This window comes from Aquarana catesbeiana, linkage group LG11 (assembly GCF_042186555.1).
Source record: "Aquarana catesbeiana isolate 2022-GZ linkage group LG11, ASM4218655v1, whole genome shotgun sequence".
In the NCBI taxonomy this organism is placed as follows: domain Eukaryota; kingdom Metazoa; phylum Chordata; class Amphibia; order Anura; family Ranidae; genus Aquarana; species Aquarana catesbeiana.
The window spans coordinates 26,482,788-26,504,933 of NC_133334.1; the positions used below are offsets into that span (position 1 = coordinate 26,482,788).

General features: G+C 42.8%; 1 protein-coding gene across 1 annotated transcript in view; it reads left to right on the forward strand.

The window, feature by feature from the left end:
- LOC141111894 (uncharacterized) overlaps positions 1 to 15,765 on the forward strand; it is a 101,968-nt gene extending 86,203 nt beyond the window's left edge. Inside the window, exons 7-8 of the mRNA XM_073604105.1 lie at positions 6,150 to 6,455; positions 13,313 to 15,765. Coding sequence (XP_073460206.1) covers positions 6,150 to 6,455; positions 13,313 to 13,416 — 410 coding nt within the window. The 3' untranslated portion in view covers positions 13,417 to 15,765. The remainder of the gene's footprint in view (positions 1 to 6,149; positions 6,456 to 13,312) is intronic.
- Positions 15,766 to 22,146: the final 6,381 nt, after the last annotated feature.

The following is a 22,146-nucleotide window of genomic DNA, read 5'->3' on the forward strand; positions in this document are numbered from 1 at the left end:
TCTTGCGGTCAGGTACTGCACATGGTGTGAGGCTTGTGCTTACAAAGTCGTACTGAAATTGTGTCTATATTATTCAGGTACGATTTGCATGCTACTTGAGGGTTTAACATTGAGGTCAATGGAGTACAACTCGCATAGAAGTGGGACCAAAGTAGTGCAGGGACTACTTTCAAGTCGGCACGACTTAAAGTCATGCCAATATGAATGGTAGTCATTGAAAATCATGGAGAATGACTTGTCATACGATTTTGCAGTAAGAAATCGTGGGACAAGTCGTATAAGTGTGAAAGGGGCCTAACCCTGCTTTAAACTTCTCCACAACTTTATCCCTGACCTGTCTGGTTTGTTCCTTGGTCTTCATGCTGTTTGTTCACTAAAGTTCTATAACAAACCTCTGAGGGCTTCACAGAACAGCTGAGTGAAGGGGGGTTCTGGGGGCTATGACTAAGCACTCGGTGTAGTGCGAAACGCGTAAGCTTTGTTCCACTTTGCTGTGACCTGAATTTTGGATGACACTTTATTGAATAAAGGCAAATATTTTGTGACTGTCCAGGAATTCTTGATGTCTAACTGCTACAGCATTGCCAGCACCTGGACTTCTAGACTGAAGGAGATGCCTTTTACTTTGATCTGACCCACCTGGAGCGGTGATACGCTCTCTCCACCTCCCTTTTGGGATCAAGTTTTGGTCCAACGCAGCTATAGGCAGGGAGTGGGAAAGGATGTCACTCATCCCTTTGTCCCTGCCTACAGCCTCATGGTGTGTTTAACAGTTCCCAAAGAATATGGGGGGCGTGGCTACAGCCAAGATGGCCGGACGTGTTTAGAAGGAGCTCCACCAGCCACCTATAGAATCTGTCAGAACCCTGCTTATTCCTAACTACAGTTGCACCATCACACAGCTCCCTGGGTTGAACGAGGGCCAGCTGTATCCATGAGTAAGGATCGCTCCTCTACGGCCGCGGAGCAGCTGAAAGAATTCATTTGGGCCAAAAAACAAGATGGTGGCCGCAACCCTCCTCACACAAGGAGCGGCAGGAACACTGCCACAGAGACCCCTAAACACACATCTACCACAGAGAAAGCGGGCAAACTTACCCTGGAACAGGTCAACACGCAATTGTTGAGTGCTATCTCTGCTTGTGGCACCTCTCTCACAGGTAAAATTGACTAAATCAAGGCAGATATTGGCCTGTTGAGGCAGGATATGCAGAGAGTGACTGAGACTGAACAAAGTACAGTGCATCTGGAAAGTAGTCGCAGTGCTTCACTTTTTCCACATTTTGTTATGTTTACATCAAAATAGCAAAAAAAAGGTGATAAGCAGATGCTATGAGGAAGGCTCCAGCTGAAACATGTTAGCGTTTTAGATGTCGCACTGCTGTTAGTGCTCAATAAAGATTTAAGAAGAAGCAATCGAGTTGCCAGCATTTTTTGCTATTTTGATGTTTATGGGACACAACAAGCCTGAGCACTGTTATTCAGCTCATCAGTCTACAATCATGCGTTAGAGCTTGGTTAGATTTTTGTCTACATTACCTTGTTATATTTACACCCTTATTCCAAAATGGATTCAATTTGTTATTTTCCTTAAAATTCTACAAATAATACGCCATAATGACAACATGAAAGAAGTTTTTTTGAAATCTTTGCAAATTTATAAAAAAAAATAAAAAATCCCATGTACATAAGTATTCACAGCCTTTGCCATGACACTCTAAATTTAGTTCAGGTGCATCCTGCTTCCACTTATCATCCTTGAGATGTTTCTACAACTTGATTGGAGTCCACCTGTGGTCAATTCAGTTGATTGGACATGATTTTGAAAGGCACACACCTGTCTATATAAGGTCCCACAGTTAACAGTGCATGTCAGAGCACAAACCAAGCCATGAAGTCCAAGGTCCAAGACAGGATTGTATGGAGGCACAGATCTGGCGAAGGGTACAGAAACATTTCTGCAGCATTGAAGGTCCCAATGAGCACAGTGGCCTCCATCATCCATAAATGGAAGAAGTTTGGAACCACCAGGACTCTGCCTAGAGTGGGCCGCCTGGACAAACTGAGCGATCGGGGGAGAAGGGCCTTAGTCAGGGAGGTGACCAAGTACCTGATGGTCACTCTGACAGAGCTCCAGAGTTTCTCTGTGCAAAGAAGAGAACCTTCAAGAAAAACAACCATCTCTTGTTGAAGAACAACCAGCACATCACCAATCAGGCCTGTATGGTAGAGTGGCCAGACAGAAGCCACTCCTCAGTAAAAGGCACATGACAGCCCACCTGGAGTTTGCCAAAGGGCACCTCAAGGTTATTTAGACAATGAGAAACAAAATTCTCTGGTCTGATGAAACAAAGATTGAACTCTTTGGCCGGAATGGTAAGCGTCACGTCTGGAGGAAACCAAGCACCGCTCATTACCTGGCCAATACCATCCCTACAGTGAAGCATGGTGGTGGCAGCATCATGCTGTGGGGATGTTTTTCAGCAGCTGGAACTGGGAGACTAGTCAGGATCGAGAGAAAGATGAATACAGCAATGTACGGAGATATCCTTGATGAAAACCTGCTCCAGAGCGCTCTGGACCTTAAACTGGGGCAAAAGTTCATCTTCCAACAGGACAACGACCCCAAGCACACAGCCAAGATAACAAAGGAGTGGCTACGGGACAACTCTGTGAATGTCCTTGAGTGGCCCAGCCAGAGCCCAGACTTGAACCCGATTGAACATCTCTGGAGAGATCTGAAAATGGCTGTGCACTGATGCTCCCCATCCAACCTGATGGAGCTTGAGAGGTCCTGCAAAGAAGAATGGGAGAAACTGCCCAAAAATAGGTGTGCCAAGCTTGTAGCATCATATTCAAAAAGACTTGAGGCTGTAATTGGTGCCAAAGGTGCTTCAACAAAGTATTGAGCAAAGGCTGTGAATACTTCTGTACATGGGATTTTTTTTTTCTTTTTTTTTTAAATAAATTTGCAAAGATTTCAAACAAACTTCTTTTACATTGTCATTATGGAGTATTGTTTGTAGAATTTTGAGGAAAATAATATCCATTTCGGAATAAGGCTGTAACATAACAAAATGTGGAAAAAGTCAAGCGTTGTGAATACTTTCTGGATGCTCTGTATCTCCTCTCTAGAGGATGATTTTGCATCTTTCACTGGCAGGGGGTCAGCAGCAGAGAAACAGATCTCCTTCTGGAGCCAGAAAGCTGACGACCTTGAAAACAGCCTGCGGCAGAATAACCTCAGTATTGTGGGCCTCCCTGAAAAGACAGAGGGTCAGAATCCCTGGGATTTTGTGGAAAAATGACTCAAGCACACCTTTCCTGATGCAAACTTTTCTGCTGCTTTTGCTGTAGAAAGGGCTCATAGAGTGCCAGCGCAACCTCCTATTCCTGGTGCTGTACCACAGCCTTAGTTGCCAGAATGCTTAATTGCAAAGACCGACACTTAATCTTGAGGAAGGCCAGGCAAAAGGGCCAAATTCACTTTGAGAATGTGGTTGTTTCAACATTCCCCAATTGCTCAGTGGAACTGCAGAAAAACCTTCACCAAAGTTAAGAGGAAGATGAGGGAATCCGGAATGATATACTCCATTGCCTACCCGCCTCATCTGAGGGTGATTGACGGTAGCAGAGTTCTCTTCTCCCAGTACATATGAATATTTTTATGTGGAGATTACACTGATCTTTGATCATCTGCTGCCACCTACATTTCCCTATACAGAGGCTCTGTAAGTATATAATTCTTCTGACTGATATCATTCAGCATATAGAGGGAAAGAGCGATGCGCATATATATTTAGGACCGCTAATAAGCCAGTACAGCCAGCCCTCCTGTACTGGACCTGGGCTCCATCAGTTCAAAAGGGGGGGCCTGGGCACCTGGTCTTATTACAGACTCCGATCCTCTTCTGCCTCCCCCTGCAATGCTGCCGGCTTCTCCTCTTCTTTTTCCTTCTGGTTGCACTGCAGGTGGATTGGTTCTGGCACATGATCCCCTTCCATCTGCTGTCCGTGCCCCCCTGTGTGCCTCTTTCCCCCCTTCAGCGCTGTCAGCTTTCTTCCTCTCCTCTCCTGCTGGCACACAGGATGGAGAAATATGTAATTTACTGGCCCCTTCCTTTCCTGAATGAACACAGTGTGCAATCAGTACCAATCACTCCTGTGTTCATTCATCAATGAAGCATAGTAAACTGGGTTCACTATGCTTCCGTTTGTGAATGAGCAGGAAGCATCGGAGTACTTCCTACTCATTCATCCATGCAGCTGAGGCTACAGAGAGAGGGACTAATAAATCTATGTGCGCAGTCTCTTTCGGCCAGGGGAAGGGGGCCCTGTCGGGTAGGCTGTATGGGGCCCTGTGATTTTTAACAGCAGCTCTATATATTATCCACTGTTGAGCATGTGGCTCCATTACTTTACTAGCTGCAGTCAGTGCAATCTACTGTTCTACTGGCTCCAAAGTTTTCAGATCTGATTTTCACATGGGTGTTCTTATGTTCTATTGATTCTATGGGCCTCTGAACACTTACACGTGGAGACTCATATATCTGGTGTTTAATCTTCTGTAGCCCCCTGCAGGCTGATTGCAAGTATTATACCTCTAGTACTGATCCTTCAAATATTTGATAATGGAGAGACTTTATGTTTTGCGTATTGTGATTGACATTATCTTACGAAATTTTTCATTTTTTTGTTCTCGTTATTTTTTCTTTGGATAACTGCCATTCTAAATCGGACTAAATATGATATGAATGGTGTTTTTATTAGAGAAGCATTAGGGGCGGTAACATACACGAATTGCCCACACACATGCGGATGCTATGTCCGGGTAATGCCCCCTTGAAAGCACTTTTAACATCAATGCTCTTTAATACTCTATCTGTTCTAGTTTGATATAGTTTTGCAATAGTCCTTACATACTGGACTATTTGCTAGTTTGTCTTATGGTTTATTTTAACAATTCCCAAAGAGCTAAATGGCTCCTAAGACATGTGACATTGGCGCAAGACACCTAGCGTCTCTACGAGGATCCTCTCCAACCAGAGGGGGCGGAGAAAATAACACTAAAGCAAAAAAAGTACTTAGACATTTTATTTAGCATTTTCAGATAAACCGCTTGCTTAACCAGTGGGTAAGCATTGCCAATGTGTAGATTACTTGTATTAGGTTCACAAAAACTTTAAAGAGTCCCCCCAGCAGGGGTTTAAAAAAAACTGGGCTGGGGTCCCTGTACATCACTGCATAGCTCTGAGGAAGAGGGGACATTCCCCTCGAAACGCGTTAGCGGATTGCAGCGTCTGTGCGTTCCTCCACGACCCCTGGAAGGTTCCGCTCATTCCAAATCGCAGACTGTATACCGGTGCGATTTTATGTTGTGCCTCCTCCACGAATCGCCTGTGAGTTATTTCCTTTATTATTTTTTATCAAATAAATGTTTTAAAAGTTAATGCACTAGGCTGGTGCGCTTTTGTCTTCTTTTTATTTCGGTCCCTGTACATCACATGATCGGGCAACCTAAAGACATCTGGAAAAGATAAGTATTAAAGCAAATATTACCGTTTGTGGGTGTGGGAGGGGGGTGGTCTGAGTTGAGTATTAAATCATTGCAATGTATACATATGACCATATGGTGGAGGGGTGTGGTGCTTGTTTTCCCTTAAGGAATCTGGAGTTTTACTACCATCTATCATCTCTTGTCTCCAAATATCACCCAAATCGTCCTCTCAGCTCTTCTCAAGACCTCCTACTCTCAAGCTCTCTCATCTCCTCCTCCCATGCTGATCTCCAGGATTTCTCCAGGAGCCTCTCCCATCCTCTGGAACTTGCTACCTCCACCTGTCCGGCTATCCCCTACTCTTGCTACCTTCAGGCGATCCCTGAAAACTCATCTCTTCAGGAAAGCCTATAACGTCTCTAACTAATCTTTTACCACTTCCATCAGCTCATTCCCCACAGTTACAACCTCTTGTACCACCTGCCCCACCCTATTAGATTGTAAGCTCTTCTGTGCAGGGCCCTCTTAATCCTGTTGTATTTTATTGTATTATAACTGTATTGTCTCCCTTTTATATTGTAAAGCGCTGCATAAACTGTTGGCGCTATATAAATCCTGTATAATAATAATAATAATCTACCTCTTCTTTCAGCTGTACCGGTCCTGGAACCAATAAAATCCAAACCAGCAATACCATCTGCTGGTCAGCAGATGGAGCTCTCCTGCAAAATCCTCAGATTCCATCCGCGGGAGCTGACCATAGACTGGTATATGGAGGATGAGTTGGTGCTACACACAGAGGACACAACAAGGGTTGATAACCATGGCCTCTACAACGTTGTGTCCACTTTGAAGCTCACCGTTGAATATGAGGACCTCGGGAAGAAGTTTAAGTGTAAAGTTGGCCATGAGAGCCTCGAAGAGCCCAAGATCCTAGAATGGACGTTGAATTCCCTGAGTGAGTAGATGTAAAAAGTGGTAAAAAAGATAATGTATATAAACTAAAAAAATTGTATGTTTACCAGTAGCTATAAAATCTTCTTTTCCAAAGATCAGTTCCACAAAAAAATTATATTTCCATTATGTGTAACACTATATACTCCAGGGTCATAGGCGGTGACCCATTTAGATCATTGGTTCTTAACCTTTTTTGAGTCACGGACCTTCACGATGGCACAAATTTAAATTGTAAAAATGGACCAACAATGAGTCAAGAGGCACTTAGCGGTCGCCAGTGGCAGGGTACATTGAAAAAAAAAATCTTTCAATGGGAAACCATTGACTGGGACAAGGGGGAGAGCTGTATAGTGAATGTAAATGATTTTTTTTTTCTAACCCCCATCCATAAACTACTTAGAGGTCCATGGACCCCAGGGTTAATGACCCCTGCTTTAGATGATGTAATAGGATACTGTATATTATTAATGAATATTAATAAATTAAATATGTATTTGTGCAAGAATTGTGCTAGATTGCGGATCCCCAGCACAGAGACCGAGCTGTCACCAACAGCTCCTGATTCAGGTGGATCAAATATGGATCATGTGATCACTGTAACAGCCAATTACAGTGATTATTGTGAATGAAACCTGCCCCTGTATTGTTTCATCTCTGCAATAAGGAAAAAGATACATTGTCTACTTTTCTCTTTGCTAGAGGAGAAATCTGCAAAAAAACTAAATAAATAAAATAAGAATAGAATTGCTGCATTGGGGCTTAGGTTATGTCAGTGTTAGCATTGGTGTCAGTATCAGTGTCAACGTGTTTATATAATATAAAAAAGAAAAAGCAAAATGCCTTGGGCCCACAAATAATGCACAAAGTGAATATCAGGATTCTAAGATTTTATTCCGGGGGGGTTATTTTTGGTCACGGTGATGGTAAGAAATATTTAGCTAAAGGTCAAAAAAGTTTTGTTTTTTTTTCTTGTTTTTTGCTATGTGCAATATTTTATTGATTGACGTATTTCAGAAAAATACCACTTCATGGCCACCAGATGGAGCTCACACTCATAGCAAATCACTGTTTTAAAAAATTATTATCAGAAGTCATCATAATGGGCAAATGCTTGTCACATAACCTTCAATGATTTTTTTAATATATAGACCCCCTACGTAGTTGCAAACATATGTGCAGTTTTCCTAACACTTGCCAACATTGCAAAACTGGGTTCAAACATTAAGGCTGGGTTCACACTAGCTGCGGCCGTGACGCACAGCAGGGGGATGTTGTGGCCCCCCTGTACACCGATTCAGGTGTGAATCAGCTCTGAATTTTTCCCTGAATTCGAACCTGAAATGGAGCCAAAGACACACAAGACCCTTTTTCATTGCAGACCGCGGCCGCCCTAGAGCTGTGTGAACCAGCTCCATTGAGAGCCGGTCACAGTCTTCTGTCATGCGAATTGGATGCGGAAAATCCACATCCAATTCGCATAAGTGTGAACCCGGCCTTAAGCACTTGTTGACCGCCGCACGCCGATGTACGTCCAAAGTTTGGCGGCAGATATCGTTTTTACGGCAGCAGCTAGCTGCCATAACCCCAGTATCCCCGTTTTCGTGCGGCGGTCGGCTTTCATATAAAAGTGGTCTCTGCAGCGGATTCGCCGCAAGATCACTTTTATCAGTGGAGGGAGAGGGCCCCCCTCCCGCCGCGATCCGGTGCCCTCCGCCGCTTACCAGAGCCGTCGGTAGCGGCGGAGGCGATCGCGTCTGTCTCCCTGCTGTGCCTGGAGACGAGAAGATGGTGCCCACTCGTCTCCATGACACTGCTGGGTGGAAGCGCATTTTTTTCAATCTCATTTTTTTTAATTACTTTTTTTTTTTTTTATTGCATTTTAGTGTAAATATGAGATGTGAGCTCTTTTTGACCCCAGATCTCATATTTAAGAGGTCCTGTCATGCTTTTTTCTATTACAAGAGATGTTTACACTCCTTGTAATAGGAATAAAAGTGACACAATTTTTTTTTAAAACAGTGTAAAAAAAAATTTAAATCATGTAAAATAAATAATAAAAAATAAAAATAATTTTTTTTAAAACCCCCCCGTCCCGACGAGCTCACGCGCAGAAGCGAACGCATACGCGAGTAGCGCCCGCATATGTTAATGGTGTTCAAACCACACATGTGAGGTATCGCCGCAATCGTTAGAGCGAGAGCAATAATTCTAGCCCTAGACCTCCTCTGTAATGCAAAACATGCAACCTGTAGAACTTTTTTAAACGTCGCCTATGGAGATTTTTGAGAGTAAAAGTTTGACGCCATTCCAGGAGCAGGCGCAATTTTGAAGCGTGACATGTTGGGTATCAATTTACTCGGCGTAACATTATCTTTCACAATATAAAAAAAAATTGGGCTAACTTTACTGTTGTCTTATTTTTTTATTTAAAAAAGTGAATTTTTTCCAAAAAAAGCGCGCTTGTAAGACCGCTGCGCAAATACGGTGTGAAAAAAAAGTATTGCAATGACCGCAATTTTATTCTCTAGGGTGATATAAAAAAAACAATATATATTGTTTGGGGGTTCTAAGTAATTTTCTAGCAGAAAAAAACTGTTTTACACATGTAAACACCTAAAATCCAAAACGAAGCTTGTCCTTAAGTGGTTAAGTATATTTAAAGGCAAACCTTTTTTTAATTTTTAGATCTAGTGGAGAGGGATTAGAACCCTTTTCAGTTTTTTTTTTTTTAATGTCTGTGACGCCATTAGGGAGATTCATTTTCTCTATTTGTCCTTTTTACTGTTATCATCAAAAGTTAAAGTAAAAGGAAAAAAACAAATTTAGGCTGTCACCAGAACAGGAATAGCGAGAAAATCTTCCAATGGGGACAATAGTTCTGGTGATAACCAGGGATTCCTTCACTTTGCAGGGATTTCTTCTCACTTCCTGTTTTGGCTATGGGACAGGAAGTGAGGGGATATCTCTCCTATGGGACACAGATGGGAAAAAAAATGGTCAGGGGTTATAACCCTTAATTAACTCTATGCAAAATTAAAAAAAAAAAAGTTTTCCCTTCAGTTCTACTTGAAAGTACATCGAAAGTTAACATTTTTAGGTAGGGAAGGGTAAAAACCACTGTTACTAAAGAAAAACGGGAGAAATATGGGACTTTTCGGATGTATGGACATATAAATACACAGATAAATATTTGTATAACAATTATTTGTTACAAAAATGTTATTTAATTACAAAAAAGTTTTGATTAAAATCATACTGTACAGTCATATAGTCATTCATCACACATGTTATTCAACATGTTTCGCCTATTCAGGCTTCCTCAGGAAAATGTGTGGTGACACTACTGGCGAAATAAACAGAAATAAATTAAAACAATATCACACAAACATTGTTATATCACATAATGTATTTACTATATATGTGTGACAATAGAGGGTACGTCCACCTATCGAAACATAGTCTCCCAAAAGAGGATCCCTACCTCCAAATGATGAATAAAACCACTGTCAGTTTTTTTTTTTTTTTTTAGCCATCTGTGTCTCAGATTACTCTTCACTTCCTGTCCTGTCCAGAAAAGCAAAATGTGTATGTAGGCCCAAAATCTATATTTCAATACGTGTGTGTATACAGTGCCTCGATAAAGTATTCATACCCCTTGAAATTTTCCACATTTTGTCATGTTACAACCAAAAACATAAATGGATTTTATTGGGATTTTATGTGATAGACCAACACAAAGTGGCACATAATTGTGAAGTGGAAGGAAAATGATAAATGGTTTTTAAATTTGTTTTACAAATAAATATGTGAAAAGTGTGGGGTACATTTGTATGGCGCCCCCCGGAGTCAATACTTTGTAGAACCTCCTTTCACTGCAATTACAGCTGCAAGTCTCTTTGGGGATGTCTCTACCAGCTTTACACATCTAGAGAGGTACATTTTTGCCCATTCTTCTTTGCAAAATATCTCAAGCTCTGTCAGATTGGATGGAGAGCGTCTGAACAGCAATTTTCAATTCTTGCCACAGATTCTCAATTGGATTCAGGTCTGGACTTTGACTGGGCCATTCTAACACATGAATATGCTTTGATCTAAACCATTCCATTGTAGCTCTGGCTGTATGTTTAGGGTCGTCGTCCTGCTGGAAATTGAACCTCCGCCCCAGTCTCAAGTCTTTTGCAGACTCTAATGCCGCGTACAGACAACTGGACTTTACGGCAGACTTTGTCTGGCGGACTTTTCGACTGACTTTCCGAATGAACAGACTTGCCTGCACACGATCAACCAAAGTCCGACAGATTTGTACGTGATGACGTACGACCAGACTAAAACAAGGAAGTTCATAGCCAGTAGCCAATAGCTGCCCTAGCGTGGCTTTTTGTCTGTCGAACTAGCATACAGGCGAGCAGACTTTTCAACCGGACTTGAGTCCGTCGGATAGATTTGAAACATGTTTCAAATCTAAGTCCATCAAACTTTTGAGAAAAAAAAGTCAGCTGGAGCCCACACACGATCAAATTGTCCAACAGTATGCCGGAAAGTCCGCTCGTGTGTACGCGGCATGACAGGTTTTCTTCTAAGATTGCCCTGTATTTGTCTCCATCCATCTTCCCATCAACTCTGATAAGTTTTCCTGTCCCTGCTGAAGAAAAGCATCACCACAACATGATGCTGTACTCAAGCAGGTGGCTTAAAGCGGGGTTTCACTGTCTCCACATTTTTTTTTTTTTTGGCAAAATGACAATGATTAATATATTAAATCATTATCAATGATTCATATATTAAAATATTGAACTTACTGCTGTCAGTTTTCTCCAAAAAAAAAAAGTTATACATTTTCATGTTGCTGGTTGTTATCTTGCCTGTGGCATGTGAAGCCCACAGGCATCCTCTTCCGGGATACGGTGCTGCTGATTGACCAGCATGCACTGCCCGTTCTATCCCAGATCTCGCGCATGCGCAGTAAACTCAAATTGGAGCGCCGTCAACAGCTCCGGTTGCCATCACAACGGGCGGCGTTGTAGAAATCCCGCGAGATTTCGCGGCGGCTCTCCGCACTGACTCCTGGGATGAATGACACGAGATCCCAGGAGACAGTGCGGCGATCAAAGGAAATGATGCAAATACCCGCAAAATCCCTGCCCAGAGCCGCAGGGACCGAACACAGGCCGGGCCACATATCTGAAGGTAGGAAAAAAAAAAAGGTCCATTGAGCACTCGATGCTATATTTAGAAGCCACTGAGCTGAACTTTACAAAATGTGTGAAGATCAGCTTTAATGGACAAATGACTAAGTTATAACTTCAAACCAGTAATTTTACAGTAAATAGATAAATAATAATATATGATTTCGCTTGTACCTTTTCACCGGCAGAAGATTCTCATTCTCCCTCTTAAATGTGTGAGAAAAACATGGGATTGTGGGTAATTCTAATGCCCCATACACACGGTCGGACTTTGTTCGGACATTCCGACAACAAAATCCTAGGATTTTTTCCGACGGATGTTGGCTCAAACTTGTCTTGCATACACACGGTCACACAAAGTTGTCGGAAAATCCGATCGTTCTGAACGCGGTGATGTAAAACACGTACGTCGGGACTATAAACGGGGCAGTGGCCAATAGCTTTCATCTCTTTATTTATTCTGAGCATGCGTGGCACTTTGTCCGTCGGATTTGTGTACACACGATCGGAATTTCCGACAACGGATTTTGTTGTCGGAAAATTTTATATCCTGCTCTCAAACTTTGTGTGTCGGAAAATCCGATGGAAAATGTGTGATGGAGCCCACACACGGTCAGAATTTCCGACAACAAGGTCCTATCACACATTTTCCGTCGGAAAATCCGACCGTGTGTACGGGGCATTATACCCATAAACACATGTTTTTTCCTTGTAGTTAAGAGGGCTGGGCTGGATGGGAGCATTTGTCTTTTAGACACGCCTACTTCTGACACTGCAGTGAGAGGCGTGCCTCCATTGCAGCATTTTTATTGGATATCTTGGACCAATGGTAAAGTACCATTGGTCGAAGACTCCAAGCTGTCTATTGAGCTCAGTGTCTCTGGCAAGAAGTGAGAGGCACAGAGCCCCGTATCTCAGAAACCATTGATGATAGGAGCCCCAAAGTTTGACCAGTGGTGGGGTAGGACTTCAGCTACCCCCCCCCCCCCAATTCGCCGAGCTACGACCCTCAAAGTCTTTCATTTTTTATTTTTTTTTGTTCATGCTCACCTGCCTCATCCCTAATATGAATTCTGAATACTTTTTCAAGGCACTGTGTGTGTGTGTATGTGTATGTATATATATATATGTATATATGTATATATATATATATATATATATATATATATATATATATATATATATATATATATGTGTATGTATATATCAGTGGACAGTGTCAGTAGGGCAGAAATTGATGTCAGTAGTTTAATTTTATTATTACTTTTTTACAAATTTTTTTATAATTTTTTTTTTACGATCTTTTTTTTTTCTACAATTTTTTAGAAGCCCACTGGGAGATTGGGGAAATGTAATAAGACCACTGATGTCTCTCTTTTGAGCACGCCTTTGGTTGTCAGCCTGTTGTGTGTACTCCTTCAGTTCAGGTCTCTCAGATTGTCAGCCCATTGACAAGCTAAGGGAGCGCACACAGCAGGAAGTGCTATTACTGGCAGGATCTCCAGGTTAAAACTTTGCTACATATTTATAAAAGGATGATTTACAAAAAGATTTTGATACACGTTATACTGCATAACATTCAGCTTTGATGTCAGGCTGCTGGAGACAGTCTGCTGCAGCCATGATATCACAATTTAATATTTCTATATATGTATTTATTGTATCTCCACAGAAAAACCGCTAGACGCCGCACATGATGAAGGACTTGGGGCCACCATGAAAAAGAAGGAATTAGAAGATGAACACAAGCCATTACCTGAGCCATCTTCTTTATAACTGATGAATGCAGGACAATATCATTAATATATACTGTTTACAACCTTACCGATTACCTAAAATGGACCCGAGCAACACAAACCAAAAACCCTATTTAAAGAGGTGTTGCAGCCTGGGGAAAAAATAATATATTAAATATATGGACACTTACCTGTCCAGGGAGCCCGCGATGTCGGCACCCCATCTGACCATTGAATCGGCTGTCGGGTGCAGCCGCTGCCATCCTCACTAAGGGAACCCGACAGTGCAGCCTTTCAACTTCACAGACGGCTCCCTACTGCACATGCGTGAAGCACGCTGTGCTTTTTAATTGGCCCAGCGGCAGAGGAAGGAGGAGGGGGTTGAACTTCTGACGCGGCGCCGTCTCCCCGAAGTGGGGACAGGGACCTGTCAAAAAACAGATAACCGTTCCCCCTCCCCCCTGAAAGATGCCAAATGTGGAAGATGAGTGGGAGGAGGATGATAAGTGAAAATTCCACTTTTGGGTGGAACTCCGCTTTAAGTTATTTTAATATTTAAAGCAAATGCCCCCCCACCCATCCATTTCTCCATGCTTTATTTAGTTAGGAAATCACTTTGAAAAACACCCCCCTAGCATTTCTGGCTGTGGCCATCTTGAGTAAGGGCAGATGGTTCATGTAGTGTTTACTTCCTGGAATCAATCTGCCCTTAAAGTAGTTGTAAACCCCATTTTATGAAATGTGACCTAGGCACATATATCTGTAGTGTTTACTTATCTCTCTCCAAAGCTCTAAGTGTAGTTTCTCCCTGGTGCTTTGTTCCTCTGTTATCAGCAGAATCACTTCTAACAAGTTCTCCGACACATGAGATAACATGAGCTAAACATCAGTGACAAGGAGGAAGCTTAGATGGAGATTAGCAGGGAGCTTGTCTATTCAGAATACATCTCTGCATGTTACTTCGTTCCTCTGCCTATGTGGAGGGGGGGTGTGTCCCTTTCCTCCAATCAGCTCTCACACAGTAGAAGTCCATTCTCCCCACCCACCCCTATGTACTGCTGAAAGAGGAAGAAAGATTTGCACTTTTAAAAGAGTGTAGAAAGGGGAGGACAGCAGATATACAAGTAAAACTTAGAAGGAGGATTTGTTATATCTCTGTGTATCATCTGTGGCTATTCACTTCCCTGGGTATAGGAGACGGTTTACATCCACTTTAACTCATGCATGCAAGCAAAAGAGGGTGTGCTTAGTTGATAAAGCTCCTCCTCCCCTTCTGAAAACTCCTGGGATGTATGCTATCATTTTCATAGGCATGGAAACCGGGATGTAATTGAAGAAATGTAAAAAAAAAAAAAAAGAATTGTTTAAAACAAGCAAATTATATACTTTTATAATATAAGTGTAATAGAGATATTCAGTTAAAGCGGTAGTAAACCACTGGGTGTTTTTTTTTTTTTCTAACCTGAAAGGTAATGTCATAATGTGCTAGTATGCATCACATACTAGCACATTATGTTAAACTTACCTAAAAACAAAGCCCTCCCGCGCCATTGCTGCAGCACTCCCATTCTTACCTGGTCTTCCTTACGGGTTCGCGGGCTTACCTATAGGTAAAAGTCAGAGATGGAAGTTTACTCCCACTTCAATCTTCTTCAGAACTCATGTGAACAGCCCCTTCTGGCTATATTTTACACTTAAAGTGGTTGCATTCTATACATGAAGGTAAAAAAAACTCTCTGTGCAGCTCCCCAGCGACCCCCCCTCCCCCCCATACATATCTAAGCCCCATCTCGATCCAGCGATGTGCACGAAAGCTTTGGTTCTCCGGGGACTCTCCCTCCCTACTGCTATAAATCACAGCCAGTGAGCCAATGAGGAGACAGATGGGTGGGGCCGAGCCACGGCTCTGTGTGTGAATAGATACGTAGAGCAGTGACTCAGGAGTGTGCTTGCTTGAGTGCCCCAATTGCAAGCTACTTAGCTTACTCTGGGGACACTCGGCAGGAGGGAGGGACCAGGAGCGCCTGCGGGGAATCTGAGAAGAGGAGGATCGGGGCTGCTCTGTGCAAAACCATTACACAGAACAGGTAATTAGAACATGTTTGTTATCTAAAAAATAAATTGTCTTTAATATCTCTTTAAGGTGGTCGGTTAGGAGGTGGTAGAACCAGGGGTCAACTGCTTGTTATTACCACCACAGCCCCAGCCGTCCGTGTGAAAGAGGCCAGCGTTGATTGACTTACTACCTCAAGATTGTTTCAAGCATCCTCTACTCTTTCCATAAAATAATACTTTCTAAGGCTGTTCTTTTTGGTCAAGAAACACATACAGTATCTCACAAAAGTGAGTACACCCCTCACATTTTTGTAAATATTTTATTCTATCTTTTCATGTGACAACACTGAAGAAATGACACTTTGCTACAATGTAAAGTAGTGAGTGTACAGCTTGTATAACAGTGTAAACTTACTGTCCCCTCAAAATAACTCAACACACAGCCATTAATGTCTAAACCGCTGCCAACAAAAGTGAGTACACCCCTAAGTGAAAATGTCTAAATTGGGCTAAAAGTGTCATTCTTTTGTGTGGCCACCATTATTTTCCAGCACTGCCTTAACCCTCTTGGGCATGGAGTTCACCAGAGCTTCACAGGTTGTCACTGGAGTCCTCTTCCACTCCTCCATGACGACATCACGGAGCTGGTGGATGTTCTTCCATCTTCTGTTTGAGGATGTCCCACAGATGATCAATAGGGTTTAGGTCTGGAGACATGCTTTGCCAGTCCATCACCTTTACCCTCAGCTTCTTTAGCAAGGCAGTGGTCATCTTGGAGGTGTGTTTGGGGTCGTTATGTTGGAATCCTGCCCTGCTGCCCAGTCTCTGAAGGGAGTGGATCATGCTCTGCTTCAGTATGTCACAGTACATGTTGGCATTCATGGTTCCCTCAATGAACTGTAGCTCCCCAGTGCCGGCAGCACTCATGCAGCCCCAGACCATGACACTCCCACCACCATGCTTGACTGTAGACAAGACACACTTGTCTTTGTACTCCTCACCTGGTTGCCGCCACACACGCTTGTCACCATCTGATCCAAATAAATTTATCTTGGTCCCATCAGACCACAGGACATGGTTCCAGTAATCCATGTCCTTAGTCTGCTTGTCTTCAGCAAACTGTTTGCGGGCTTTCTTGTGCATCATCTTTAGAAGAGGCTTCCTTCTGGGACGACACCCATGCAGACCAATTTGATACAGTGTGCGGCGTATGGTCTGAGCACTGACAGGCTGACCCCCCACCCCTTCAACCTCTGCAGCAATGCTGGCAGCACTCGTATGTCTATTTACCAAAGACAACCTCTGGATATGACGCTGAACACGTGCACTCAAACTTCTTTGGTTGACAATAGCGAGGCCTGTTCTGAGTGGAACCTGTCCTGTTAAACCGCTGTATGGTCTTGGCCACCATGCTGCAGCTCAGATTCAGGGTCTTGGCAATCTTCTTTTAGCCTAGGCCATCTTTATGTAGAGCAACAATTCTTTTTTTCAGATCCTCAGAGTTCTTTGCCATGAGGTGCCATGTTGAACTTCCAGTGACCGGTATGAGAGAGTGAGAGCGATAACACCAAATTTAACACACCTGCTCCCCATTCACACCTGAGACCTTGTAACACTAAAGCGTCACATGACACCGGGGAGGGAAAATGGCTAATTGGGCCCAATTTGGACATTTTCACCTAGGGGTGTACACACTTTTGTTGCCAGCAGTTTAGACATTAATGGCTGTGTGTTGAGTTATTTTGAGGGGACAGAAAATTTACACTGTTATACAAGCTGTACACTCACTACTTTACATAGTTACATAGTAGGTGAGGTTAAAAAAAGACACACGTCCATCAAGTCCAACCTATGTGTGTGATTATGTGTCAGTATTACATTACATATCCCTGTATGTTGCGGTCATTCAGGTGATTATCTAATAGTTTCTTGAAACTATCGATGCTCCCCGCTGAGACCACCGCCTATGGAAGGGAATTCCACATCCTTGCCGCTCTTACAGTAAAGAACCCTCTACGTAGTTTAAGGTTAAACCTCTTTTCTTCTAATTGTAATGAGTGGCCACGAGTCTTATTAAACTCTCTTCTGCAAAAAAGTTTTATCCCTATTGTGGGGTCACCAGTACAGTATTTGTAAATTGAAATCATATCCCCTCTCAAGCGTCTCTTCTCCAGAGAGAATAAGTTCAGCGCTCGCAACCTTTCCTCATAACTAAGATCCTCCAGACCCTTTATTAGCTTTGTTGCCCTTCTTTGTACTCGCTTCATTTCCAGTACATCCTTCCTGAGGACTGGTGCCCAGAACTGGACAGCATACTCCAGGTGCGGCCGGACCAGAGTCTTGTAGAGCGGGAGAATTATCGTTTTATCTCTGGAGTTGATCCCCCTTTTAATGCATGCCAATATTCTGCTTTATTAGCAGCAGCTTGGCATTGCATGCCATTGCTGAGCCTATCATCTACTAAGACCCCCAGGTCCTTTTCCATCCTAGATTCCCCCAGAGGTTCTCCCCCCAGTGTAGCACATTGTAGCAAAGTGTCATTTCTTCAGTGTTGTCACATGAAAAGATAGAATAAAATATTTAAAAAAATGTGAGGGGTGTACTTACTTTTGTGAGATACCGTACATATATATTTAAATGGTTACCTATAGATAAAGACTATAAAACTATACTTCTGATCTGAAAAATCTAGAGGGTGCATGGTATTCTATTTAATTATATCAAAAATGTTAACATAACCGTTTAATAATAGGAATGAACTAGCACCAGTGGGAGTAGAAAATGTTCCGGCATCAGTGAAAGTAAAAAAAAAGGTAAAATAGTGCCCCATCATTGATTTCATTGGTAGGAATAGTGCCCCATCATTGGTGTCAGTGGGGGGAATAGTGCCTCATCATTGGTGTCAGTGGGAGGAATAGTGCCCCATCATTGGTGTCAGTGGGGGGAATAGTGCCCCATCATATGAACTTCAAAAGGTGGGATTTTATGGGTAATAAAAAATATATATAAGAAATGTATGCGTATAAAAACTTGTAATTTATTATAGAAAAATGTATTAAAAAGATCTCATGTTGATGATACGGCATATCATTGAATAATTGTCAACATTGCGCATTAAATGAATAAAAATTGCTAACATTGCACATAAGCTATTTTGAACCATGAAGTGGTAGCCCCAGTCTTGCTGCTCCCTTTATTGGTGGTTTCTAATAAGGAAAGCTGCAGAGAGGGATATCCAACACGTTTCAAAATTATGTTATGAATCTTCTTCAGGGAATAAATACCACTTCTGAAGAAACAGCCCATATTAGTAAAACATCAATACAATTTCATACCTATAAATGTGCATCAGTTGATCATATAGCATACGCTTACAAAAAATATGCATATTTAGCAGAAGCATTCCTCCAAAGAACATGGATGTCCTGTCAAGGCCCTTAAAGCCCTGCCCCATGTGGATGCCAAGCATTCCCATCCAAAGGAAACCAAATATGGATTGCCTACAGGGCATGGAAATAGGGGTACTGAGGGCTGTAAGAAAGCAAAAAGAAAAGGGATGGTAAATCCCTGGGAAGAAAATAAGTCTCAATTCTAGGGGGAATGGGGTCAGTCTGGAGTGTTATTCCCCATAAGGCTGGCCCCACACTTGATAAAAATTAGTAATATATGCTTACTTGAGTTGTCTCATCGATCAAAAACAGCCAGGTCAAAAAGTCCCATATTAAGATGTTGAAAATGTCCCAAGGAAATTCAAAGACTGGCGGTCCGGAAGAAGGAAAAGCGTGGCTTCACAGTACATCAACCAGGAAGGAATGGCGACAGGAGACGCGATGGCGTCCCTGTTATAGTGCGCATGCGCAGGAGGAAGTGACGTGATATGCGTCATATTGTGCAATCACGTCACCGTCACTTCCGCTTCTGCACAGATGGTAACACCAATTCAGAGGCGACGCAGCACACGTCAGCCAGACATGGCCACTCATCCTCCGCACCAGCCAACCTACACAAAACATCCAATCCCACAGAGACAACATCCGGGGATCAGAACAAAAGCTAAATTAGCAATTTTGAAAAACCCAATTGGAAAAGGGGGGACATCCACATATGGTAAAAAGAAATGCATATGCCATTGCAAATTATACATTATACAATACAATATAGGCTACCTGGAGCCATAAACAATATTTAATATAAACAAACCCAAAAGGATGAATCATCTCATCCAAAATACACAGTGCATTATCCAGGGAGTCCTAACCACAGTACAGGATTGGAGGATAAAGATACCCTTCCAGGGTTCATCGATTACCAAATCATTTGTAGACAATGACATTGGATTGTAATTAAACATAGAACAAAGAAAAGAGAAGAAAGACCACATAAAATCCACATTACAAAATAAAACCTGTAAATGGGATTTATAGAGTAGGAGGGCCAAAGAAGCCCTAAGAGATGTGTCTTTGGCTGTTAATTAGGGTCCTTTCACACTGGAGCGGGGGCGTTGTCGGTGGCAAAGCGCCGCTATTGTAAGCGGCGCTTTACTGTCGGTTTACCCTCGGGGCTTTCACACTGGAATCAAAGCAGCGGCACTTTTGGGTAGGTTTGCAGGCGCTATTATTAGCGCAATAGCGCCTGCAAACCGCCCCGGTGTGAAAGGACCCTTAGTCAGTCTTTCCTGAAGAAAAAACATCCAGGAAGGGTCTATAGCTTTTACATTCCTTAAGACCCGGAGGTTTGGTTGCCCCAAGAGACCTGTTTCAACGCATTTCTCGCTAGAGCAGTATCTTGTTCCAATCCCCCCCCACGGGTCGGAATGTGTACTGTATCCAAAACAGTAAAGTTGACCTTTGGCATCCTGTAATTACAGTGCCTTGCAAGAGTATTCACCCCCCTTGGCTTTTTATCTATTTTGTTACATTGCAGCCTTTAGTTCAATGTTTTTTTAATCTGAATTATATGTGTAGCACTGACCTCCTAAGGGGCTGCTGATAATTGATTGGGCCTGCACTCTGCCTCTCAACCCCAGAAAATGGCCTCGACACCCTAGGCACAACTGTGTGGTATTGTGGGTGTAACACCCAATGGGTAAGAGCAACACAGCAACAACACAATATACTTTATATTTACCGTTACCTGAGTATCCGCCACTCCACCAGTTGTAATGAGTAATAGAGTCTCACACACCTTGTAACTTAACCACACAAACAATTTACTGGAAAACTTGTTCACATATTAGACATAGTGATAATTCTGATATACAGAGTGAGAGTAACATCAATCAAGGTGTGCATGTGTGAACCCAAAACTTTGATAGTCACTTGCTTTGAATATGCAGACAGGCGACAAGTGGGACTTATGCTCAATATGGTAAAACCTTGACACTGAGCACCTTCCCACTCTTGACTCAGAGCACAGATACACGCACTAATTTAATAATGTAACATCAGTTGTAGTACAATAGTGTGATACAATACAGATATTTATCCTGCCTACGCAAGGGCTCCCCCTAGGTTGCAATGCACTTCTCAATATTGCTAAAGTGGGTTATAATGCTATATAACCACAGGTAAAAGTCTCTTGTTGTCTTCTTTCTTCAGCTAACTTATTAGACTGCAGTATTTATAATCCAGACAGGGAAACCAGAACATGTAGATTGTATACTGGTGACAAAAGGCAATTAGTATAACTCCTCCTTAACAGTGGATGTGTTGTAACATTAATTTATAGCACATGGACAGCCGTCCTGCAGTTCCACTGTGCGTGAGCTATGGCTGAATGAGGACACTTCCGTAGGACTACAAATCACACCAGCCATCTGTAACTTTGCAACACAGCAACAGTACACTCTATAGATCGGGCAAGTGCCCTGCTCACCACACCAGCTCCAGGTGCTTTCAACGTCCTTCTCCTGGCAGTTCAGTCCGGTCCAAGCTGGCGCCATCACACCGCGCTGCTTCTTCGGATAGCCAGCGACTGTAATGCAGGAAACCTCAAATGTCCTATAATGCAGGCCAATCCTCCTGCTCGATCAGCATGGCAGCTCACAAGGATCCCTCTGGGGCGGGCGATCCACCCTCCGCTGTAGGCCTCAGGCTCTGCCAGCCCTGGGTACACACACACAGCCCTCCTGTGTGTAAGATGGTGTCCGGAGAGAGAGAAAAACGTGCCACGCCTGTCCCTTTTATTTGTTTACCCAGAAGGCTGTTCATTGACTTGGCCTTGTGGGTAGGTAGTTCCCAAACCGAGTTAAACATATGAGTCATGAGGCAAGCCATCACTCCGGAGCAGAGGTTGGTCGCTACCTTGCGGTATTTGGCCACAGGGAGAAGCCTGCAGGACCTCAAGTTCTCGACAGGCATCTCCCCCCAGGCTCTTCTTTGTGGACGTTTACTGCTTGTGTTTGTTTGAGCTGACCCTGACAGAAATGTGTGGAGTGCAGAAAATGTCGTGATTGTCTAACCTTATACAAAGCACTGTTGGCTGTTATTTACTAAATGCAAAGACACTTTTCACTACAAGTGCACTTGCAACTGCACTGAAACTGCACTTGTAGTGCAAAGTGGATTTCCCCTTAGGAAATAACCCCCATTTTCTCATAAAACAACAATTACATCACCCCAAAAGTGTTGTAGCGTGAGACAATAATCCACACATTCTTGATGAGCAATCTTTTTAATACCTGCACAATCACATGTGCATTTACCAAAGGTTTTTC